Source organism: Gymnoscopelus braueri, assembly GCF_963280865.1.
Source record: "Gymnoscopelus braueri genome assembly, chromosome: 9".
Lineage (NCBI taxonomy): Eukaryota > Metazoa > Chordata > Actinopteri > Myctophiformes > Myctophidae > Gymnoscopelus > Gymnoscopelus braueri.
Window position 1 is genome coordinate 24,022,662 of NC_137610.1, and position 26,630 is coordinate 24,049,291.

A 26,630-nucleotide genomic window follows, 5' to 3' on the forward strand; every position below is an offset into this window, starting at 1 on the left:
ATTCAAACGTGGTGCAGTTTGTCTATAGCGTAACTTTAGCTTTGTACTTCTGCCAATTGCATGAACTCTTTGAAAATCATTCAAGTGGTGTTCACTTGTGAAGATTATCTTGCTGTACAAAACGTGTAACTATCATAAATCTTTTATTTGCCACAGAGCTTATTTTCAGCAACAATAAAAAAAATGTTATGCAAAAATCCCATAGGCCTTTTGTCGAAGGAACCAGGAAGATGCTAACTTCCTCCTCCCTCCTGCAAATGGCTCTTTTCCACTATGAGGGGAACCCAGAACCTTCCATAACCTGAAACTTTCCAGAACCTGTGAAGTTCTGTGATGCTTTTTCTATGTTTCCAACAACCAGAACCACCCCTGAAGGGGGAGGTATGTCATAAAAAGTCTACAATCTCACAACGCAACACATTGTGAGCTTGTTAGATTGCCTATTTTCACATATGTTTAAACATTTTGAAAGTACAGAATAAGTTCTGGGTTCTCAGAACTCAGGGTTCACCTCCTGAGCAGGGCCAAAATTAGTCTCTGAGAACCATATCTGAAACCGAGCCGTAGCGTTATGGAAACAAGAACCTCTGGAACACTTACACAGCATTACACTGTTCACTTCAGTATAGTTGTTGTAGTGGAAATTAGCCACGGGTTACGATCTTCCTGTACCACTCTATGGAGACAGCTGCTCACTCTGTTCTCGGTCCGAGCCCACTTCCTGTTGAGACTTGATGGTGATGTGAACGGACCTCTCTCCGCCCGCCTCCTGTTGTTTGGTGTCTGTGGAGACCCTACTCCGGCCCTCACACACCTCCTCCTCCGCCGAGGCCCCAATGGGCCGCAGGCGCTCAGCGGGGGCCATCTTGGTTCGTGTGGTAGAGTTGTCTTTCTTCAGCTTGTCACTGCTGTTGCTTTCTGAGTTGACCCCTGTATGGTTGAAACATGCTGATAAGTTACAGTATTCAGAGAGAGAGAGAATATATATATATATATATATATATATATATATCGAGAGAGAGAGAGAGAGAGAGAGAGAGAGAGAGAGAGAGAGAGAGAGAGAGAGAGAGAGAGAGAGAGAGTGTACTTAGCATTGCTAGGTTCAAAATCTGAGTAGCCTACTTTTTCTTCCATTGTTTTTGTTAATGACTACAAACAAGAAATCATTAATCGTGTGGTCTTACCAGGTCTGTTGTTAGGTGGCTTGCGACAGCTGTGCTCAGAAGTGTTTTCTGTGTTGGTCGAGCTCTCCGAGGCTTTCCTCACTGGTGGTTTGGCTCTGGGCCGGACTCGGTTGAAATTTCCCTCCATGATCCACTGGTGCTGTAGGGCTTCATCTGGGGTCATACGTTTGGTCGGATCCCAACTAGAAAAGAACAGAAAAAAGTTAATAGTACGTTTGAGAACCAATGGTTCTCCCTCAAAGACCCCTGGGGGTCCCCTGAACCCACTTTGAGAACCTCTGGTCTATACAGCTTGTAAGATTATTTATTTTCCTGTTTGGATGCCAATGATCTGCTGATTAAGGTAAAGAGTCTAATTTAAAACAAAAGATTCTTGTCAACAAATATACCATGAAGGTAACATACGTGAGGCAGTGTTGAACGAAGTCCATAAAGGCAGCATCACTAGTCTTCAGTACTGTGGACAGCTCTCTGGAGTTGGGCTTGCGTTTCTTCCCTTTGCTGTTAGTGATGTTTCTGGGGTTTCCCTTGGAGTCTGCAGGCAGGTTATCAAACACAGGGTTCACTTATCACTATTGATGATCTTCTTAGCGATTATTCTATTGGTTACTTTTTTTGATTAATCGAATAATCAAGAAGCATATTTTTTACAGATACAAAATACATACAACATTTTAATTAAAACAAAACATTTTATTGATTAAATTGAGTAGTCTGATTAACCTTCTAAGCCCTATTTTATACTTTGTCCTACAACAGTGTTGTTGAAATTAGCCGATGTACATGCTCATAAAACGACACCAAAGTTCTCACCAAAGAACAACTTTCTTCTTGATGCTGTCTCAACGAAATCGTCTGGAGGCAATCCAAGAACCTGTGAATCGAAGTAACACAGACCCTTACTGTGAAGCAGGTCCTGGTCTGGGACAAGGTTTCAATTTGACTGCACGAGCGTGTTCATAGCTTTGAGAAAACAAATCAGGAAACTCTCATGCAGTACCTCCATGATGCAGGCGATCTGTTCCACCTCGCTCTCCCCAGGAAACAGGGGGTATCCTGTGAACAGCTCAGCCAGGATGCAGCCCAGGCTCCACATGTCGATGGCCATGCTGTAGGGCTGACCCAGGATCACCTCCGGGGAGCGGTAGAAACGACTCTGGATGTACGTGTAAACTGAGGGAATCAGAAAACAAGAAGGAGAGAGGGGAGAAAGGAAGGTAGGAAGGGAAACATTTTTATTCGCATATGACTTTTCCCATTTGCTTTTTACACTATTGTCACGATAAAATACTTATGTATACGATAAAAATAACATTATTATTATTATTATTATTATTATTATTATTATTATTATTATTACAATATCTTTTGTGTTATGGATTCCTTTTAAGCACTCACCCCTTTGCTGTTCATAACAGCTAGAACCAAAGTCCACCACTTTAATGTTGCCCCCCGGCCCTCTCTGCGACAACAGGATGTTCTCCTGTTCAGAAACAGAGGCAAACATCATTCCACACAGGATTTCTTTATAGGATCCAGGCGGTACTGTTGTACCGTACATTCACAGTATAGGGGTAAAGTTGCTATAATATGTAATACTGCTTGACTCCCCTAAAAGGCGCCCTAGCTCTAGCAGTAGCATCATCAGATTTGTTCTATTGTACATTCCATACTGTATGTCAACCACTTTCTACCTGCCGTCCCTATTTTGAGCATGTCATTATAGGCACACGTTAGAGTTCTCAAATTCTGCCCAAACCTGACCCTACCCGACCCGACGTTTTCTGGCTGGGCCGGGCCCAAAATGTATGCTAATTAGCTAATTAAAAAAGGAAAGAAAAAAAATCGATTACGCCCAAAAAAAGACCTTCCAGCCCGTGTTATTAAAGAAAAACGGGCGACAATGGAAATCGGTAGGGGTGTGCCGACATATCGTCCCGCGATACATCGCGATACGTTTTTGTGACGATATGTATCGTTTTTTTTTTATTTTTACAATAATAATAATAATCAGGCATGCAAACAGCCCCGAGGTGAAAAGGGTGACAACATGTTGTTTTTCTTTCGGGTCAGGTGTCACACTATTGCCCTATTTGGATTCAAAACGGCTATTGTAGCTGAAAAGCTATAAGTTTGCATGTCTGAATAATGCAAAACAGAAATATTTGTTTGCATTTGCTTCCCCCCCCCCCATATATTTTCATAATAAAAAAGTGCCATATATCGTATCGTATCGATATCGTATCGATGTCGTGAGCCCAATATCGTATCGTATCGTTTCATGAAATTAGTGTATCGGCACACCCCTAGAAATCGGCGATCTCTGGAACGGAAGGTCCAATCTGCTCAGTTCAAAGTTCAAATTGTTGGATGAGTGACTTTGAGGACATTAAGCACATAATGACACCTTTTCAGGTTTTTTAGGTTTTCGGGCCTAAAAGTATGTTAATTGTTCGGGCCGGGCTGAGCCTCGGGCCGGCCCATTAGGGCCGGGCCTTAACTTTCAGGTGTGTTGAGAACTCTAGCGCACATTGTCAAAAGTCTACAAAATATTTAAAAAAATGTGGAAATAACAGATCTACAAACTTACAATGCGTCACAACGCATTGTTTGTGAGCTTGTAGATAGCCTATTTTCCCTGTGTGATACCGTCATACGACAAAGCAGGGGCTTAAGTGGTTAAACATATATATTTAATTGGTAATTGGAGTCATGGGCCTTATTGATTCAACATACATGACGGTTCTGAGACGTGACCAGGTTGCATTGGCACATCTAAACCTGGGAGAAGGAGGGATCAGTAGAAGAGCATACCGGTTTCAGGTCACAATGAATGATCTTCTCCCTGTGCAGCATCTGAAGACACTTCAGAAGAGCGTGGGCGAAGCGTCGGATCAGAGGCAGACTGAAGCCCTGGAAGTTGTTCTTCTTGATCAACTCGTACAGGTTCACCCTGTCAACAACACATATGCGTTCAATCACATGGAGCACTTTTTGTCACACGAAAAAACAATAATCATGTTCACCCAGAGCTCTTTTTTTTTGGTCAAAGCTGATTGAGGTATCACCCCTCTCTCATGGGTGAGCCTGCTCTGGGCAATATCATTCAACCACGAGAACTACCCTCCACTAGCCTGGAATTGGAGTAAAGCATTTTGTGTGGGTATTCTATGATACTTGTACAAATGAGGAAATATTTCGGGAACACATAGGGTGCGTTCGGAAATACAGGACTGAGCACTGGCCAATACAAACTAATAGGCGAGTGCGCTCCGGTGCGCAATTTCCGAACGCACCCATACACTGTATATATCAGTACTAACATAAAGTTGACCATGTGACCATAGGCATTTTAGATACATCTGGCACAGTTCACCTGTTTCACCAAACTCACTTCTCACGTGTCATGTATTCCATTGCACCATACACACCGATTTGGCGTCGCGGCTGGTGTGATCTCATTGTAAGATGGTCTCTAGTTTATTGAATAATTAATCTATTCATTCATTCACTTGTTCAATCATTTGGGTTATTTATTATTAATTTCTTTAGTTGTTTTTTTTTACCCTGTGACTTCTTAGTCAACCTTTTGAAACTGTGTGTTGTAATTAAAATGTCTTTGGAAAAGTACTTTGGCCTGTCCTAAAGGTCTTTCAGTTATTCTTTTACATGTCTTTTAAATAATAATAATTATTAGCACAGATTTCTTTTCTTGTACTGTAGCTGTAGATCTTATGGGGGTTCAAATGGGGGTATTACATAATAACCAGTTTGATTGTGGTTCAATAACTTATATACGGTAACTATACATACGGTATACATACATATGATATACAGGTATATATATAGTCAGTGGTATAGAGCACCGAAGTCCTGACGTGACTCGTTCATCCCCAGGTTTGCGGAAGTAATTTCTCTATGGAGAATAACATTGGGTCATCTTAGAATCGTCTCATATAAGAATTGTGGTCCAAAAATAAACACCGCGTGTCGGCGTTATTGTCAGGGAGGGGGTTCTGTATCGTTTATGATAGTCAGTCACTTATATTTGATACAGTCTGTTTCTGGCGAAAATGTAACTAATTCGGCGGAAGTAACATTAGCGTTTTCTCACCGTCAGTTGATGCTTCATATCCATAAGAGTCAACCCGCCGTGGTCATTTGTTTATTTTTGGAACACAGTTCTTATTTGACGCGATATTAAATACGTCTATGGGATTCAGAACGGGGGTGGAAAACTGCGAACCAGGTAGACAAACAAAGGATGTGTAAATGACGTCAGACTTCGGCGGTCTATAGTCAGTGGTGACAGTAAATAAGTGATATTAAAAAGAAAATGTAGTTTGTGTAATCTGTACGCTTGAGTACGTAAGAATGCACTTTTGAATACTGTAAGTACTCCAGTACTTTAACTCGAGTCCAAATTTGACAGAGCAACTTTCACTTGTAGTTGAGTACTATTTGAGTTGGAGTATTTATACTTTGACTCAAGCACTGGGGTTGAGTAGTTTGTCCAACACTGTATATGTTTTTGATCATACTACAGCGTCACAAAAAAATGAAAATAGCAGATCTACAAGCTCAAAACACGGCAGGGAGCGACGCGTCTTGAGCTTGTATCTACTACTTTTGCTGTTTTAGAATCAGGAATCAGGAAAAGTATGTTTTGTACATATGAGGTTTCCACCCGACAGAGACGATATAGTACAGTGGAATCTAAAGCCTAATTAATGCTCCATCATAAGACGGTGTCCTGCGCTGAAAATAGCAGACCTACAAGCTCACAACGTACTGTATGTGACACGTTTTGAGCTTGAAGGTCTGCAATTTTCAGGCTTAACAGGACTCCCTATAAAAAGATGTAATTATGTATTTATTCCTCCTCCCTGAATAAACGGACTGAAAAAAGAACATGCTAAATGTGATGCTAGTCTACAGTTGCGACTGACACATACCTAAATTAAAATAGTTGGTCGCCGGAATCATAAACTCGGAACTGTTTAGCTCATACCCTGGAAACAATCCGAGTGGCTACGTGATTTCTCCGGGGACAGATAGAATGCGAGGGACGTGCCCTCCTGCTATTTCTTGCTACTTGGTAATAAGCATAATCTTCTTTGGGCGGTGTAACGGGAGCCTTCACACTATGAAGCAAGCAGGGTAAAGAGATAGGGCCATAATCAAGGCATTAACTAAGGGATTCAGTGACGGTAACACAAGACAAGGTGCTGGTCCCAAGTCGTCCTCTAAAAGGTCATTGAAGCTGTCTGCCACACAAAACTATCTTCTGTCCCCGCTAGATATGGAGGCATGAAAGCAATCCACGCTTATGCTGCTTTTCCACTATGTGGTACCAGCCTCAACTCCACTCTGTACTGGCTTCTGGTATACCAGCTACTGATAGTTGATAGTCTTCATCAGAGGTGGACAAAGCACTCAAACTCCGGTACTTGCGTCAGAGTATAGATAGATACTCCTGGTCTAATATTACTCAACTACAAGTGAAAGTTGCTCTGTCAAATGTGTACTTGAGTTAAAGTACAGGACTACTTGCTTTAAAAAAATTCTAGACATTTTCTAGAAAGTTAAAAAAAAAATATCAGTAGTTAAAATAGCCGATCCACAAGCTCACAACGTCGCATCGCTCATAACATCCTCTCTTAGAAATGTCAAAAGTACAATGTGTCTTTACAAATACTCAAGTAAAGTACAGATACAAAAAAATCTACTAAAGCACAGTCCTTAGGTACCGGTAAATGTACTTCATTAGTGTGTCCACCACTGTTGGTACCAGGTACGTACTTAGTTTTTGCAGTGCAGATAACTGGTTATCATAGTGAGGAGATTGCTAAAAGAAAAAAAAACTCAAACATTGTACCGCAAAGGACCCGCAAAAGAATATGTATCAGACCATGGACCCCCATTTGAAAAGATTTTGTGCCATGGAGCCCCATGACTCATTGGGCTAACTTCATCTGCTGAAATAACAGTGAAATTAACCACTTTCAACGTGGCGTCCATATTTTGTGCATGTCATTATAAGCAGAACTTTTCTAAAATGGGGGAAATTTGTGAGCTTGTAGATCTGCTTATTTGAAACGCCTCCTTCAGTTTTTTTTTTTATGGAATTTGCCTTTAGTACGCTGAAAGAATTGAACTTTTCTTTTATGGATTTCGAAGAGACTGCATTGCTTTGTGTACCAGGAAAGGAAACAATCAGAAGAAGCTATTTCATTCAATTCAGTTGCTTGACTGTGTTAATAATAACACAAGCTTTTCAGGCACTCAATTGCACTTTATATGAAATAAGAATTATCACTTCGATTCATCCGTAAAATGAATGCGTTTTCCTTCTGCTTTTCCCGGTGGAAAATCAAAAAGAGCTCGGTCAAGTGCAGTGGAGTTGAAGGCGGTGCCGTGAAGTGGAACAGCGTTGTAAACACACTGAATTACTTGTGGTTTGCAGCAATCACTTAAATTGAGTGTTCGGAGTCCTCTAGCACCAGGTTAGGTCACCGACCATCGGTGATGGAAAGGAACTAAGTACATTTACTCACATACAATACTTCTTCATTTTTCAATACTTTATACGTTTACTCCACTACACTCCACTACAATTACATGAAAAATGACTTTGTCAGACTTTTTTTTCATGACAGCGTGCGTGTGCTCTCACCCGAGGAGCTCGAAGGAAATGCAGAGGTGGTTGCGGAAGTAGAAGTACTCTTTCATGTGGATGACATTGTGCAGGTTGTCCTTGTCTTTCCTCTTCACTGCGTCCAGAATCTTCAGCTCCACAAGAGCTTGGTGATGAAACCTGCAGGCGCAATAATTGACCCATTAAGACCTGAGGCCGATTCTACAAATACCATCTGCACCAGTAGTTCTCAAACTTTTTCGTAATTCAAAATGATTAAACATTTTCCGAACTCTTTCAACATTTTTCAAAAATGTTCAAAAATAGCATTCACAAGCTTGCAGCGCGGCACAAAGTGACGCGCTGTGAGCTTGTATATCTGCTATTTGTGAATAGCCAATGCTAAAATCTAAAATGACACAGATGACATCATAGATACTGTATATGAAATACATAGAATGCAATACATAATAAAATCTTGAGGAATGGTCTAGGGATGTACAGTATATTCATTATCTTCTTAGCGATTATTCTAGTGGTTACTTTTTATATTAATCAAATAACAGAGAAGCTTTTTTGTGGGATTTCTTAAATATATCAATGATTAAAAGACTAAAGACAAAGACTAAATTGATTAATCTGAGTAACAACTGAAGCCCTATTTGATATTGTTAACGGTGTCGTGCGAAACAAAAAGTTAAATCTACAAGCTCTGTATTTTCGAAAAGTGATTGTTTATTAAAAATCATATTTCTTTTAATAATCAATTAAATTGATTAGTTCAAAGTGTTGAGAGGTATTTCCGGTTAGAATGTCAATGAGTATTTACAAAATATAAAATAAGTGTCCAGAACATATACTTTTGTCTCTAGTTTGTCAACCAGTGGATATTTAGAAAATTTCTAATACACAATAACGATATCATAAGTCTCCTATTCTTCCAGAAATAAGGTTAATGAATAATACTGCTCCAAAGCGATGCTTTGGTGATGTCATGATGATTTGGTCTATAGAATTGTCCCTTATTTCTGTTTATTTAAAACATTTTTATTGATAAACTTTGCAACTTTGTCATGAATCTATTGAATTGACATGTTCAACAACATGTGGTGTTTGCATCGGGACCACCGTGTTACGCTACAGTCTTGTGAAAATGTCCAAATAAAAATTCTTGATGGTGATGCGCTCTGACAGGAAAGATTACACTGACACGTTCATGCTAAAAATACGCTGTATGCCTGCTGGGAGTGACGAGACATATTTTCCTGTGAGAAACAGCATCTCAAGACAGTGGGCTCGACTAATATGAGATTAAGGGTGAAATAGTTGATCGAACTAATCGATTTAATCGATTATTTAAAAATATATATCCATAATCGATACTGTCATAAAACGTCAGAGGGAAGAGGACAGGTAAGGAAACACCCCGAGGTGCCGACTGTCTGTCTATCCATCTAAATCAGGATCTCACCGATCTGGCATAAACAATGAAAAACGATCACATGCGAGGCATGTGTGAAAACCCCGGGACGGGGTCACAGTTGCTCCACAAATGACTAGTGGCGGTCTTAAGTGACCATCGTCACATAGCAGTCACACTCGCGGTGGCTTTTTTCATTTCTAAGACCCCCAGTTCGATATGCATTAGGCCACAGACCCCCCATTTGATACATTATTTTACCCCAGTCTACGCTGTAAAAGCCTCAGAGTTAATCTAACTCTGAGAGTGTATACATGGAACCAAATGGACCCGTAAGGGTTCCATTTGTACTCTAATCAGAGTTACAGACCAATAAAGGTCCATTTGGTTGGTAAATATCAATTATTTAGCTGGGGATCCTCTGGAACACCGTGAAGCATCATCACCCTGGTGGGTCCTTGGACCCGTATTGTGAGCCTGTAGATATTTTTTTTTCTGTGAAAGTGAATGTGGGTTTTATAAATATTTAACCAATGAAAAGTATTTACAAGAGATTGTGACTTGACTAAATAATAACTATATTGGATCCATTGAAATACTGTACAGCTTTTTCCATTTTGGACATGGTTTCCACACAGTGACGTAAAGCAAATTCCTCTGCAGGCTTCCAACCACTAACCCCGCCAGGCCGCCAATAAACCCTTTTCATAGCAGCCATTTTGACGGATAAACACAGCTGGTAAAGGTAATAACATTGATTTCGGGTGCCACTGTGACAGCTACTGTAGGCTACAGCTGACTTCACCCGGGCACACAGAAAACATTCACAAACATACCCGTCACTAAACATTATTACCGTCAGCTGTGTCCGTCAAAATGCCTGCTGGGAAAAATGTCCGTTCGTGTTGGTTGGCGCGCCCACCCGGTGAAGCCGGAGGCACCCTTTGCCGGAAATCGAACCCGAGTCTCCACGGTGTTGGGTGACAGTTTTTCCTTTACTACACCGCCCCTTTTCAGCACAGACTAAATCATATTATGACAGAAGACAGACTAGTGCAGTACATGAATCATTAGCGGGTAAAGCCCACCATTGCATTAAGCACATATAGTATTCATGTTCATATTCTGGGGGGAACATTAGCCAAAAATAGCCGATCTACAAGCGAGCTTATAGATCAGCTATTTTCTGGCGAAAAGAGATTTGGTGTAGAGGGAAAAAAGCGGTCCAAGTGAGCCAACTCAGGTCTGTTTTACTAAATCTAGAGGGTTTAAGTGGGTAACTTTGCGTGTAATTGTGGCACACACCCTTTACGGAGACAACGCATTCTCCTCCCAAGGCGGCAAACGGGTGACGGCTGTGGACGGATTTGACCAAAGGTCAAACATTTGACGGGTTTACCCGCGGGGTCACATGTTGACTAGGGGGGACGTGAGTTACGATTCTGTCCCCATCTAGACACATCTCGAACGGCGCTGAGTCGGCTGAAGCGGACTTCGCAACGCTGGGCATGGCGACTCACTTGCTGTGTTGACGGAGAACCGTCAACACACCGACCAACCGACAGATTTCACACTGTGTTCCCTTAGGGCGTCAGAAATACACATGCCAAGTTTGAAGGCAATTGGTTGGATGGTTCCCAAGATACGCGAAGGACACCCTCACTCTCTCTTTAGGGAATTTATAGAGACATACCTCTTTTTATTACGTATCATCTTGATGGCAACCATCTCATTGGTCTTATGATCCCGACACTTCAGCACCTGACCAAAGGAACCTTTCCCAATGACCTCCAGAACCTCATACCTGAAGGCCACGTGATCATGCAGCACCTGCACACAACAACACACACAGCACACTGTTTATGGTTCATTCATCACAATGCATGTGTCTTATATACGGGTTAGGTTTGTTACCATTTTAACTGTAGTTTCAGACCTACAACTAGATAGACTGTAGTGTGTGTGTGTGTGTGTGTGTGTGTGTGTGTGTGTGTGTGTGTGTGTGTGTGTGTGTGTGTGCGTGTGCGTGTGCATGTGCGTGTGCATGTGCGTGTGCATGTGCGTGTGCGTGTATGAAAGAGAGAGAAGTCCCTTCATCTACAGTACATATAACTGTATAACATTTATGACTTTTTGTATAACTAGACGTTCAGGCCACTATTTACACCTAGATTTTCAAGTGGTTTCCATAAACCAGCTTGTTGTTTGTGACATTTTTGCACCCACTACTATTACCTTTGTGATGTCATACCACCCACCCACCCCGCCCATGCCAATTTTAATATAAGACACAATCATTAAACTGAAGTGTCTTGAGCATGAATGGAATCTTTCCTCCAGCACATCATCATTACCCTGACGTAGCTGCCTTGCTCATCATCGTATCCAGAGTTCTGAGGCGCGCTGAGGGAGGCCTCGATCTTCTGGGCCCCCAGGCCCATGAACCACACCTCTGAATAGTCCATAATCTCTTCATGCTCAAACTCTGACAGCTGATCCTGGAAGTTATTCAGGGCTTCTGCAAGAGTCGTCGGAAACAGGGGGGAGGAGAGGATCAATCACCAGCATATCGTTGGTGTCGGGCAGAAACCTTGTCCTATATCTCCATATTTCAACTTTTTATGTTGTGTAAAAATAGCCGATCTACAAGTTCACAGCGCGCCTCACGATGTGACGCGTTGTGAGCTTGTAGATCGGTTATTATTGCTATTTTTGTCTGTGGGTTTTATAAATATTTAAGAAATTAGAATAATTAACAAGAGCTTGTGACTAAATAATAACTACATTGGATTCATTTGAAGGTTATTTTTTCCATTTCCTGAAAAGTACCCACTTTCCACCCGACAGAAACAATATGTGAATAAATCCCTTTTGAGCACAGTTTTTTTTGTCAGTAATACAGAATGATGTATTTTAATTTTAAAGCAATTATTTACAGGTAAACATTATTGAAAATCTTTGAAAATGTTAGCACCCTATAATGACATTCCCAAAATAGGGACACCAGGTTTAAAGAGGTCAATGAGCATATGGCTGTGGAGAACACGTGTCTATAACATGTGTCACGTATCACATGTACTGTAAACAGATGGGCGTGGGTTGAGATGCACGCATCATCAACGCCCATTGTAGCACCGATCTAAAATTAGATTACTGCAAAAAAACTAAGGCGGATAATATAGAACTGAATTTGAGGTTACATGTGCATGCTAAGGCATTGGTTCTCAAAGTGGGGTCTGGGGACCCCAAGGGGTCCTTGGCTTGGGTGGGGTGGGGTGGGGGGGGGGGGGGGTACTAGGGGTCCCCACTCCAGCAACATTTGTTAATATAGCGTCATAGTCATTTTAACCACTTTAACCATATTTTATACTTTGGCAATTAAAAAATAGCAGATACACAAGCTCATAGCACGTCACTGTAGATCGGCTATTTTTGAAAAATCTTGAAAATGTTGCTTCTGGAGGTCCCTGGCACAAAATATCTTCGAGATATCTTTGAGATGGGGGTCCGCGGCCAAAAACATACATACATATGGGTCCTTGACATGAAAACCACTGTGCTAAGGGGTGGCAATTGTCATCCCCAAATGAGACCCCTTTGGGGTCTTTCTTTGTCCTGTTCTGTACCTGTCGGGGACATGGGCCCCCTTTGTCCTTCTATTGTCTTGTCTTTGTCCAGCTTGTTGCTCAGAGACTTGGTTTTGCTGAGGGAGTTGGAGACGTTCTCCATCGCCGTACCGAACCGCATGCTGAACGGCTGGGCGGGCTTCGGCTTCTCATCCTGTCCAGGTAACACACAGGAGGATCATTTACAATTACTCCCAATTTCCCATTTACTTAATAATTGTTGATTGTTGATGTAGCTTGAGTGTTGTTGTTAACTTATGTTGTATCGTTGTTATATTGCAATGTCTGTATTGTTTCTTGTTTTTTGGGGGACTACGGATGGAAAGTAGCTTTCGCAAAATCCGGCATATTTAAACCTACTGTACAAGCTCTCAGTGCGCTGCATCCGCGACGTGTTGTGAGCTTGTAGGTCGGCCATTTTTGCCAAGTGGCGTTGTGTGACAGAATATAAATTAGGCATTATACTTAAAGAGCGTTCCCACCAAAAGATAAAATATTTGTTCGAGCGGCGTGATAACATACAAAGTCTATGCAAAGTCTAAGCGGCGTGAACGAGGCAAACAGGGCGGTTCCCTTCCCCCCCACCAACGCTGACCAGCGCCACCAAAGTCGAGCAATTCAAGCAACTAGAAAGATATTTTATCTTTCAGTGGGAACGCACCTTTAGTTGTGTTTGGGTGTTTGGGTACACTGAAAATAGCCAATCTAAGCTCATAGCATCACAGAGCTGGTACAGTAGATCAGCTATTTTCACCGACCAAGTTGTACATTTTCTGAAATTCTTTTGAAATTTGTATTTATTATTTAAAAAAGGGGTATTTTCCTCATGACTCGTAAAAATGGGTCCACGACCCCCATTATTTGAGAACCACTGCTCCAAGCCAGTGGTTCTCAAAGTGAGTTTATTTTTATTTTTATATAAATCTTCTCTTCTGGGGGTCCCTGGCACAAAACCTTTTCAGATGGAGAACTGCGGCCAAATACATATCAATGTAATGTTGCTCTCCTTGACTTTAAAAAAGTTTGGGAACCATGCTCTCTAAGCCTTACCCCGTATGACTGGTAGTTGTTGTGAACCACTCCCTTGTTGGCGATGTGGGGAAGGATGGTGTCGGACGGCTGGTGTGGAGCTTTGGCATTGCTGACCACCAGCTGGACCCCCGGGGGCTCAATCTGAGGCAGGGTACCGCTCCCCAAACTAGAAGCAAACTTCTGCAACCCACACAGAGATGATTTGTTAGTTGTTGCAAAATAACAAAACAACCCTGATAAATTAACCAGTTGAACCCTAGTGTCCTATTAATCTGGGATTGAACATTTGCAGAAAACAGACAGATCAGACAGACAGACAGACAGACAGACAGACAGACAGACAGACAGACAGACAGACAGACAGACAGACAGACAGACAGACAGACAGACAGACAGACAGACAGACAGACAGACAGACAGACAGACAGACAGACAGACAGACAGACATGCGTATAGACGGAGACAGAGAGAGACAGAGACAGAGACAGAGACAGAGACAGAGACAGAGACAGAGACAGAGACAGAGACAGAACAGAGACAGAGACAGAGACAGAGACAGAGACAGAGAGAGCAGCTGTATACACTCCAGGCAGAAGCGCAACACTGCTGCCGGTGAATAAAGCAGGTGAGTGGATTTCACGGGCAGATCCTGTGTGATAATGGACAGAACCAGAGTGCGTTAGAACACTGGCAAGTTGTAGCAACTCCCACTAGCTGGCAACGTTCCAAATCCAGAGGTTGTATGTCTCCCCTGTTTCTAAGCAAGATCAAGTGGCAGTAAATTGCTTTGAATACGATACAACAGCACACACCCAATAACACACTGGTAGCTTAACCAGTTAGTTTACACGTGTCTACTTCAGTGGTGGAAAGTCACATTTACTCAAGTACTGTACTTAAGTAAATATTTTGGTACTTTATACTTCTACTACTTCTACTTCTATCTCAAAGGCAAATATTGTACTTTCTACTTCACTACAATTATTTGAAAACTTTAGAAGTTACTTTGTAGTTTAGATTATTATTATTACTAAACGTACATTAACACCAATTAACACCTATTTTACACTGATCTGTAAGCTCACAACGTGTCACAATGTGACACATTGTGAGATTTTGGAAAAATTCGAGATATCTTTGAGATGGGGGTCCGCGGCCAAAAACATACATACATATGGGTCCTTGACATGAAAACCACTGTGCTAAGGGGTGGCAATTGTCATCCCCAAATGGAAAAATTCCGAAAACTTTTACTTGTACGAGTATTTTTTACATTGTGGTATTGCTACTTTTACTTTGGTAATAAAACAAATCTGTGTACTTCTTCCACCACTGCTGCGTATATCTAATGCATGACCTGAAGTGGAATTCAGATCACGATCCCCACTACACCTCCCCATACTCCACACACGCACACACACGCGCACACGCACACACACACACACACACACACACACACACACACACACACACACACACACACACACACACACACACAGTATTATATAATGGAGCAGAAATGCTCTATTATTGGCTACGCCAAAATGTGAGCACAATCGTGGCTTTATTTAAACCCCGCCAGTAAACCCCTGCCAGTATATACTTCCATTGGCCTGCCTCTCATCATTACCAACTGTCCGCTAGCGCACTCACTGTTTCTCAACGTCGGGTTTGGGGACCCACGAGCGGTCCGGGTCTTACGGGTCTGTAAGGCTACCCCTGAGCATTTTGCAGTGTATATATATTTTTTTTTAATCAAATGTGGGGTCCGGGCCAAACGAGTATCAAGGTGGGAGATCCTTCAAATTCAAAAGGTTGAGGGAATCACTGGACTAAACTACACTGGAACCACAATCTGCACTGTAAAATCCTCAGTACTCATGTAACTCCTACAGACCTGTCAGTGTCCATTTGGACCGGCTGGTGGTCCCCGGACCAGACATGGAGCACCAGAGTAGGCCGGTCCACTACGTCAGTGGTTCGCAAACCTTTTCATGTGGTTAAGGACCCCCGAATTGATATTTATTTGGTCGCGGACCTCCATCTGAAACGTTTTGTGCCAGGGACCCCCAGAAGAGAAGATTTGCGTTAAAAATAATCAGAATTATTAAAAATAAAATACAAATCTAAAATTGCAGATGTACAACCTCGCAGCTATTTTTGAATAGCCAACGTATTATGACTAAAATGATTGTGATGCTGTAATAATAACCCACTTCGAGAACCACAGTACTACATCGCTAGTTTAGACTGGCAGACAGGAGGCTCAGGTGACCATAGGACCCCCCACCACGGCCAGAGACTGGAATTACTGATCAGGGTGACAGTGAAATGAGAACAAAAGCCCTAAACTGAAGACCTGACAGAGGCTGTCACTGCAGCTTCTGTGTGGGGGGGAGATGAATGAACAGCGATGAACAGCCTGCCTTTCTCCGCCTGCCATTCTGCTTGTTTCTGGGAGCACGATTACATATGTACCACCGGCTTGCAAGCTAGCGTTGGTAACGACGGGCGAAATTAGACCTCTGTCCCAAGCCAAGTTCACTGGTCAACTGGAAATCCTGAAGGCGTATACTGTACTGTATGTGTGTCAAGATGATTACTGTACTGAATACCGAATAGGCTACTGTTTTCGTTGTCCTTATTTTGCATCTGTATTTTCTTTTCTAGAATAGGAAAAGTAGCAGATCTACAAGCTCCCAATGTGTCAAAAAAAAACATTGCGAGATTGTAGATCTGAAATGTTTTCAGTTTTTACCATAGGGATTAAGTGGTTGAATAATGAATTTCTATTGCATTCCAATACCTGAACCAAATTAATTCAGAGCGACATAAACAATTCATAGGATCTTTTCCTCAAAGACAATCTATGCTATATCAGGCATACTGAACATTGTACTGTATGCCTGGTATGGAATGACAGAATTAGCCTTTCAGGCTTTTTGTCTTTTCTTTTTTTTTGCATTCAGGAAAAAAAAGACACATGCACCCGAGTGAGTCTACAGTTCGCTCTGATATTTCATCTCACGTGTAAAGGCCACATGCATGATCTGCCAGCATGCTCCATGATGCATAGAGATAGGGCTAAATATAGTCTGTAGCACCTGCCACAACAGGCACAAATATTGTGGTGTGTACAGTAGACACCTGGGGGGGTACAGTGCTTAGGTAAGATGTTCCAGTGAGATTCATCTTTTGATCTGGATGTAAGACAACACAACACTACACTTCTGACCTACATGTGTGTTCATTAAAATGGTTCAGGTAAGATCCAGGTTGTTGTTATTTAAGGCAAGGTATTATTGCTCCAAAGGAGATGCCCGTAATGACTAGACAATCTATTAAAAAAATATATTAAAACAATATCAAGTTTATTTATTTCCTTTTCAAATAATTTGGCTATTGCGTTATGCCAAATCCTGAATTCTCCACACATTTCTGTGTAGTCTTCTTGTCACTGCTGTGCTGCCGCCACTGGCTCACTTGCTGCCAGTGAGGAGCCCCCACCAGGAGGACGTAGCGCCTCCATCCTACTCCTCCCATTATTTTTTTCAATCACATTTAAAATCAAGGATATTCAACTTTGGAGACAAACAACCATCCTTAATGAATGAGGAAATCACACCCAAAGAGGCAAATCCAGTGGTCGCTGGAGAAATAGGTATACTCAAATGATACCCAAGGTGGCTTCACAGGGTGCTGTAAATTAACAGCACCCTGTGATAAAAAAGAATCTCCGAAACAGTGACATGAACCACAAAAAATAAACTCAACTCACTCAACTTAAAGTGACAGTAAAAAAAAATAGAAAAAAAGTCACTGTGAATTCTTAAGGAGAAGTACAGTATGGGCCAGTACTTTTTGCAAAGTCACTTGACTCCTGCTGCAGCTAATGTTGGCTTCATTATGGTTACACACTGGGACAGTGGGAATGTTTTTGACAGAAGGAATGTTTTGTTCTGAATGACCAACCAAGCAGAAGCTGTTCTCTGGCCAAATCACGCTAGGGGAGAGAGACTGAAAGAGGAAGCGCAATATTAGGCTAATTGACTTTTGTCCAGAACAGCATCTCATATATCTCAATCAAAACCTGTTGTCGAGGCTCTTTGCACTTATGTGCAGCAAGTTGACACCGTGACAAGAGCCGCAGACTATTTTCAAGTGGGGCAAATAACGAGACGAGTCAAGTGACGCGAGCCGAGAGCAGCAGCGTGGTGAGAGGCGGGGCTGCTCCTTGTGTGTGTGTGTGTGTGTGTGTGTGTGTGTGTGCACGGTGGTGTCAAACCGCAAAAACAAACAGTAACACAACCAATCGTACAGCGTGAGAGAAATGCAACGAGACAAATTCCTGAATATACTTGGCCAATAAAAAGATTCTGACTAACTTTTAACAAGACATCTGTTGAGCCGCTGAAACATCATAACAGTACATCAGGGATTTTCAGAATGTGAGTAGGAGAGGACTTGTTGCACACATATGGAGAAAAATTGCAGATCTATACTGATTCATCGTCAATCATGGTAAATGGTCTGCATTTCGACAGTGCCTTCCAAAGCACTTACATTTACAATGTGTGTTACATTCACCCATTCACACACACATTCACACACCAACAGTGAAGGCAACCATGCATGGTTAAGCAGCATCGGGAGCAGTTGGGGGTTCAGTGCCGTGCTCAACGACAGCCACTCTACCTCCTGAGCCAATATATGGCACCGTATTCTCTGTGTTTGTCCCGGGCTTGTCTATACGGAAAGGCTGCAGCCAGAGTCCAGTCAGCTACTAGGGAAAACACTCCCACTTATTGCTTGAGTTGGGTGTAGCAGGGCCACTTGCTATGCAGTAAAATGCTCAGTGTTAATGTATCCATTTGTAACTCTGTTAAGGTAGGGTGAGGGATTTTCTTTGGTTAAAATAAGTGATGAATAGCTCTACATTCTGACAGTCTATATAGTGTTTGTTCAGTAACAGGAGTCTCCATGTCTCTCCTGCTCTTGATTAAACAGAGAATTAATTTTCAGGTTGGGATACCAATTTTATCCAATCATCAGCATCTAGAGAACTCAAGACAGGATACAGATTAAACTAGAAAATGTGCTCCTCGGAGCACAAGTCTCCGCCAGCAGACTATAGCAATTATATTATCATAGCAATAACTAATGATTGATCCTGTCTTACCTCGCTTCAAAAACGTAAACGGCTTTTTGAAGTGACACACCTTTTTATTATAGGATTGTATTTCGTCATGCGTCCCTCTAGCCAATCAGAGACATTGATGTCAACATATTGACACGTATTAAGAGTTCGGCTTTGTTGTGGGATCATTTCAACTCTAGTCCTCTTCTACGTTACAATTGTAGATGAGTATGCTTTCTTAGCTTTGGCCTTCTGCGCCTTTGCTTGACCAATGTTAGGTGTTCTCAGAGGGAAACACACACGCACAGACGGGTGACTTGGACTTACTGAAGGTACTGTTCCAATCAAGTCTGATTGATCCTGTTTTACCTCACTTCAAAAAGTAGGGGCTTTTTGAAGTGACACACCTATTTATAGAATTTTATTTCGTCACGCGTCCCTCTAGCCAATCAGAGGCATTGGTGTCAACAAATTGACACGTGTCACGTGGAGCTTGCCCAATGTTAGCTTGGCTAACAATGTTTGCTCACACAAAGCGAAAACATATTCTCCACCTTCGGCGGAGACAACAAGTGAAATTGGAAGTGATGACACCAATAAATTAACAGAAAAGAAATGGAACAGGAACAAGAATGAAGCTGATAAATGGGTACTCTCTCCTGATTGGCCGAAATGTTGCAACCAACTAAAATTAATTTTTCCTGTTTATTAAAGAGCTGGAGAGATGGGGAGACCCCTGTTACTGAGCAAACACTCTATAAGCAATGATTACTATCACAATATAGTGCTTTAACCTTTTAACAAAAAACGTTTTGTTTTAACCAAACAATATCACTTACCCTATACCTTTAAATGAACACTCAGGATTTTACTGTGTAGGGTATCTTGTAAAGGGTTCCAACTGACCTGTGAGTAGGTTCGGTTGGACCCTATACGGCTGCCGTCTGTTGGCAGTCTGTGGGGGTGAGGGAAGGCTTCTGGTCGCGTTGCCTGCAGAACCAATGACAGAAATGTATGAATAAAATGGTGCAAGATGTTTTTTTTCTATAAACATAGGGACGCATGATATATTGGTCAGCTTATCAGTATCGGCCAATAAAAGCTTGAAAATGTGTTATTGGTATTGGGGTCGATATCAAAATGATGATGATGATGATGATGACACATATCATAATGGAAAATATTGGTTTTGAATATCATGAATGAAATAGGTGACAATTAATGTTCAAATTGGCTATTTTCATAATATCATTACCAAAGCATCGGTATTTTAATCGGTTTCTTTCCGTTTGTTGCACAACCACGGTGCCATTAAAGCCTCAGGACACATCTCTTAATGCGATAACATGCAACACTGCAAGTTCAAAATGCCATTGCTCAGAAACGTTTTTTTTTTCCGCTGGCAGGATGGTGGAACCCCGCACAGCGGTGGGTGTTCTCAGATATGTACTGGCTGTGTGGGCAGTCAAGCATGGCTACAGCCAGACATAGGAGAAGTGATGAACCGTGATCTTTAAATAGAGCCGCTCGGAAAAGTCCCTGAGGGTCAATCATCACCGCAACGGCAGCTTGTGTGTGTGTGTGTGTGGGCAGGTGTTCACACATGTGCAGCCAGGCACATGTGTGAACATTTGTGTTGATGTGCGGACATGAGGCGACAGTAGGTGGACAAAGTCCCAGTGCTTGAGTCAAAGGTCAAATATGATGAAGTGAAAGTTTCTCTGTCAAATTTGTACTTAAAGTAGTGCCTTACTTCAATAGTACAATTCAAATTTAGACATTAAAGAATATATAAATAATAGTGAAACTAGCAGATCTACAAGCTTACAATACATTGCATCTTGTGAGCTTGTAGATCAGCAATTTTCGCCACAGGACATCGCTGTACGACGGAGTATAAATGAGCTGACATTGTCAGAGCTGGTGATATCTAAACAGAGGCTGAGTATTCTGACAAAGGCTCTTTTTGAGCTGAAATGCGTGGATCAGCAAGCGCTTTGCCGAGCCATGCATTAGTAAAGGCATATTATTTTTGTTGCCAGACCCAAGGGGTCGGCCTACATGAGGCTTTGTCGGCCGGTCGGTCTGTCCCTCTTTTCCTGTCCTGTCCCTCTTTTCCTCTGCACACACGTCATGCGAAGTCCGGCCATTCAGATTTCAACCACTAGGGGTCTGGCAGTACCAGGTCTCCTGGTTCCCTTGTTTCAACAGATCACTGTGTAAGTTCTCCTAAAGAACTCTACATGTTCCTATATTCTATAATGGAAAGGAACTAAACCACTTTTAACCTGGCGTCACTATTTTGGGCATACCTTTATAGGAAAAAAGTCTAAAGAAAATTCGAAGATAAAAAATAAAATCACCATTTCACATTCAACGAAATGTATAGGACTTAAGTCAGAACACTTTATTCTTGTGTTGCATGACTGTGAACCCACACAGCGCTCCTATTCTATAATGTATACCCTACAGATTAATGTTCCCTCAGAGAAAAATAATTTCCATTATTTTACATATGTTATAAAAAGCAACAGATCTGATTAATTTCTGCTAACTGCTAGAGAATATCACATGTTAGGTGTTTAGACATCAAGCCAGCTGACATGTGACTGATTAATCAATGAGTGGCGTGGACACTGGAATGAGTGGAATAGAGCTTACGCCTGATTCACAATGGAAGATAGCCAATCCACAAGCTCACAATGTGATACGTTGCGACGCGTCGTGAGCTTGTAGAGCGGCTATGTGCAACAAAAAGCTTTATAGGACCACCCTCTCAGTCTAGCTGAGTGTGCGTGCGTGCGTGCGTGTGAGAGGAAATAACTTCAATGCACCAATGATAATCTACACAGCATGCTCCAATGGCTTCTTCATCAGGTCAAAATGCATAATTCAACTAACCACTCGATTGTGGAGAGAGACTTCATTCCTATTCTTGGTTGACCGGAGCCCCCTGGGGCTCTATACTAGGCCCGCTCCTGTTTTAGCTGCACACTTAAATATCTTCACCAAAAATAGCAGGTCTTCAAGCTCACAAGATTCATTATTTTCACTGAATGCTCAACCCCAGAATAGGGACGCTATAGGGTTCAACTGGTTATTCAAAATAGAAATAAACCCACATACATACAGACTTTCTTTCTATAATCTTTTTTATCCCACGATGTTGTAACCCTTTTTCACCCGGTGCCACATACAGTATTATCATCATTATCTCACACTGAGGTTAAGCTGATTCCCAATTATTTTAAAGGTAGAATTAAATCATGGCTACTTGAGAGGGGAGCAGTGTGAGCACACTTGTGTTGGAGCTCCTAAATGATTTATTTTAGGTTATTGTTATGATAAAGATTGTGTTTTGTATTCTATTTTTTGTATTTGATGTAAATTATGTGTATTCTGTGTTATTTATGTTTGCCACCACAGTGGAAATAAGTCGATGGCTTTCCAGTGTATATGACCCTCGACTGTCTTTTTATTTTAACCTTCTGTATACAAATGGCCTGAATTTAAAAAAAGTTTGAGAAGCAATGCATTATTATAATAACATCCCATGGGATTCTCAGGAGACGGGTGAGCAGGAATGCTGTCCAGTTAATGTGGGTCACCTGTGAAGGTGATGTCATTGTCACTGCATGTGCCGGTAGACACGCACTGACTGCAGCATGTGTGTGTGTGTGTGTGTGTGAGAGAGAGACATAGAGAGAGAGAGAGAGAGAGAGAGAGAGAGAGAGAGAGAGAGAGAGAGACAGAGACAGAGACAGAGACAGAGACAGAGACAGAGACAGAGACAGAGACAGAGACAGAGACAGACTGCCATAAAAAATGGCCAAAGATAGACACACGCGTTGCTGGACTGAATGGAGACGAGGATGCATGAGCCTCGGATGCCTTGTCAATGTCATATCACTTTGAAGGCTCACAATGAGCCATCTCGTTGTGTCTTGTGTCATAAATGTCTATGAGTATGAGATGATCCACCTCTTTACACTTATAGGTTTGCAGCACCAGACACCAAAGGACATAGTCATGCTTTAACAACTTGAACCCTATAGCATCCATATTCCTCGGAAATAGCAGATCTACAACCTCGCACAACATGTTGAGGTGGCCTAGTATAGAGCCCTTGGGAATCCGGTCAACTAAGTATTATAGGGTTTAAGTGGTTTCACTTTCAACCAGACTTCCCTATTTTAGGCCTGTCATTATAGTAAAAAATGTTCAAACAATGTGAATTTCAATTCTCCAAAATATCACAAATTAGCATAATACAAGCTCACAAAGCTTGTGAGCTTGTAGATCAGCATTTTTTTTTAAATAGGACTCAAGTGGTTAAACTCAGGTTTAGAGGCAGGAGGTCTCAGCAGTAAAAGCAATGTGATGTGACTGTTTTTGCCAATGTATAACTACCCCCCACTGAGGTTGTGCAGTGCACACACATGTGCACGTGTGATGACGTGTGTTTAGACTGGGAATAGGGACTTTTCCTGAGAGGCCAGGAGGGGAGAGGGATCATCCCAACACGTGTGTGAGATCAGCTTTGGCTTTCATCAGGTTCTTTAAGCCTCAAAGTTTAAGTTTAAGGGCCAGTTGGTCATAAGGCAATACCAAGATTAAGTCCCGGTAAACAACAACAAACTGCTAAACTCAATTCACACCATTGTCAGATATAACAAACATATTGTTGCTGTCGGGCAGAAACCTCTTATCTCCATATTCTAACTTTTTGTGTTTTTAGTAAATTAATGCCCTATTGATCAAAAGCTTGGGAGAGAAGACAGAACACTGTATAATTCTGAGCTGTAAATGAATGTATTATGTGAATATCCTGTTAACATGTAAGCGTAAAATGGTGTCTTATAAGAGGGTTGTGTCTTATAAGAGGGTTGGGCACTTTGTGTGCAGGAATAAAATAATCAATCAATCAATCAATCAATCCTCATACTACAGTGTCACACAAAATAATCAAAAGTAGCAGATCTACAATCTTGTTGATCTGCTACTTTTGCTACTTTGCTACTGTCCTGAAAAGTAACAGTTTTGGACAACTCAATGATTAAATGATCATTGATAAGACCTTTGCTCAGATGAAAATGCCACCCTTAACTCTTTGCTTACAACCCTACAAGATGAAATGACACAATCATATGAAAATTGTATAAATTAAACCATTATTAGTATAGTCTGCAATCTAACCGTATCACACAGCATTATGTTTTCATTCCAATAAAGGCAGTACAGCAAGATCCATATACAGTAGGTCCAAAACAAGAGTTAAATTTGTTGGTTGCCATTTAAGGTGGGAAAAATACACCGGAACTCATACAGTATAGACTTACACAGGCTGTCAGCACAACAAATAAACAGGCTAAAGAACGACAGAAATAGAATTGGATCATATTATGATCACAATGAGAACAAGGGGTGGATTTTGTAGGCTATACACAGACAGTCACAGTACACTGTGTAACTTGGAGAGTTCCCCGTCTTTTCATCTTTAAACCAGTGGTTCTCAACCTTTTCAGGCCGTGTTCTGTGACCCCCCAAAATATTCATATTTGAACTGGGGATTTGAACTGGGGGTCCCGACCCACAGGTTGAGAACCACTGCTATGCACAACAGTTTATGGTAGCTATAGCCTTCTAGCCTAAATACAGAGCCTATACATATTCAGAGTTCACATAAGTAAATACACTATTTCCCAAAAGAGATGATCTGTAGGCCAACTAATTGCATGTCAAAGGCTGATTAATTAATTGGTTGATTAAAAATGTGTAAAAGTAATACTTTTACAATATAGCTAAAAATAATACAGCTGGATTACACATAAAGTATAATACAATTTTCCAACGTCGCATTAAATATTAAAAGCTTTAGTTTTTTTTTAATGATTCATTTCATTCATAAATAATTCATACATTCCAGCAAGCAAAATTCCTCACCTTGTTATTTATTTCTGGCAGCATACTGCTTTGACAATTGTCAGTGTTTAGAAGAAAAGGTTATTTCCAAATGTAATAGTCCAGTATATAGTCTCAAAAACGGGAAATTATAAAATCCAAGAAAAAACCCGGCGCAAAAAACATTGATATATCCACCAGTGTCAATCCCACGTGAAAGCCACGGACCTCACGAATCCAAGACAAACTTCCTACTGTAGCCTATACTTTACACCAGCACACAATACCTGTCTGCGAGCAGCTCAACGCAAACCTGTCACAAATACTCCAAATTTCACGAACCGATCTAGGGTCAATTAATGGGTGTCGCCAGCATGCAGGAGATTAAGAGGGAGACAACAGACAAGCTGTTTAGCGATCGGTCTGAAGAAGGAGCCACCTGTTCGGGTTTCTGCCGCTGACAGCTTGCACTCCCCCGTTATATATTTGTTTTGGTCGGTTTCGTGTCGTCACCCACACACACGCAGAGTGACTGATGCTGCGTGGATGAACACCGACGCTGCTATAGCGTGCATGGCTAGTGTGGAGGAGAGGAGAGGAGAGAGGAGAGAGGAGAGGAGAGGAGAGGAGAGGAGAGGAGAGGAGAGGAGAGGAGAGGAGAGGAGAGGAGAGGAGAGAGGAGGAGAGGAGAGGAGAGGAGAGGAGGAGAGGAGCGCACCGTGCCAACACGAAGCGCACAGGCGTGTTCCCACACATAGCCTACAGTAGCCTACAGTCCCACCAGGAGAAAACACAATGAAGAGCATTCCCAGGTTTTTGTTCCGTGTATTTTTATTTGCTTTGAGAAACTATCCAGCTCTAAAATCAATAATTAATGTATTGATTGATTGATTGATGTACTTTATTTAGTAAGACATGAGAACTTCAGTACATGGAAGTACAAATTCACAATACAAGGTCATATCTTTCAGAAAGCAAGATTCAAAGTGTGCCCTTGATAAAAAATGGATTAATAAACGAATGAATGAATAAATAATGCATTTAAAATAACCAAAAATTGCTGATAAACAGCAGATCTCCAAGCTAATAACCATTTTTCTTGTGAAAACACAATATCTATTTCTCAAATTCTACTTGTGGGGGGACATTTGGCCCAGGCCTCAGTAGACTAATACAAGCACACACACACACACACACACACACACACACACACACACACACACACACACACACACACACACACACACACACACACACACACACACACACACACACACACACACACACACACACACACACACACACACACATCAAATGTTAATGAAGTCCATGATCATAACACCAGAGGCAGCTCCACAAATCATGTTCAACCCAGATTTGGCTCAACTAAGGGAATGAACTCGTTCTCATGCTATTCATCAAAAATGTGGAATGCCCTACCAAAAGGAGTAAAGGAGTGTAAAACCCTACTCACTTTCAAAACTGTCCTAAAGATACACCTTCAGGAGGCTGCAATTCGAAAATGGCCCCTGTCTAAGTCTTAACCTACCCCCCCTCCTTCATTTTCCTCTTTTGTATATATATATATATTTTTCTCTCTTCATACCAGTAACCTGAAAGCTGATTGTATGACATTCTGTATAGTAGTGTGTACTGTCTGCCTCTTATATGACATCATGATTTGTGTGCATGG

At 41.6% G+C, this 26,630-nt stretch overlaps 1 protein-coding gene across 1 annotated transcript; it reads right to left on the bottom strand.

Annotated features, from left to right (window-relative positions):
- On the bottom strand, positions 1–25,346 carry dyrk4 (dual-specificity tyrosine-(Y)-phosphorylation regulated kinase 4). Its single transcript, XM_080437582.1, has 14 exons — positions 24,980–25,346; positions 19,943–20,026; positions 13,918–14,079; positions 12,868–13,021; positions 11,596–11,759; positions 10,935–11,071; positions 7,861–8,001; positions 3,999–4,137; positions 2,583–2,667; positions 2,185–2,357; positions 1,998–2,058; positions 1,590–1,719; positions 1,185–1,366; positions 1–930 (listed from the first exon to the last, which is right to left on the bottom strand). The coding sequence occupies exons 1-14, from the start codon at positions 25,001–25,003 to the stop codon at positions 677–679; spliced, it is 1,890 nt and encodes a 629-aa protein (XP_080293708.1). The 5' UTR covers positions 25,004–25,346; the 3' UTR covers positions 1–676.
- Between the last annotated feature and the right edge of the window lie 1,284 nt (positions 25,347–26,630).

What these genes read in the sequence shown, in the direction of transcription:
- dyrk4 (XM_080437582.1), bottom strand. Translation starts at nt 25,003, where the DNA reads ATGCTGCCAGAAATAAATAACAAG. An exon ending in CTGTTATGAACAGCAAAGGG is followed by an intron (nt 2,358 to 2,582) that starts GTGAGTGCTTAA and finishes TGATTCCCTCAG; the next exon opens with TTTACACGTACATCCAGAGT. An exon ending in AGATCGCCTGCATCATGGAG is followed by an intron (nt 2,059 to 2,184) that starts GTACTGCATGAG and finishes TTCGATTCACAG; the next exon opens with GTTCTTGGATTGCCTCCAGA.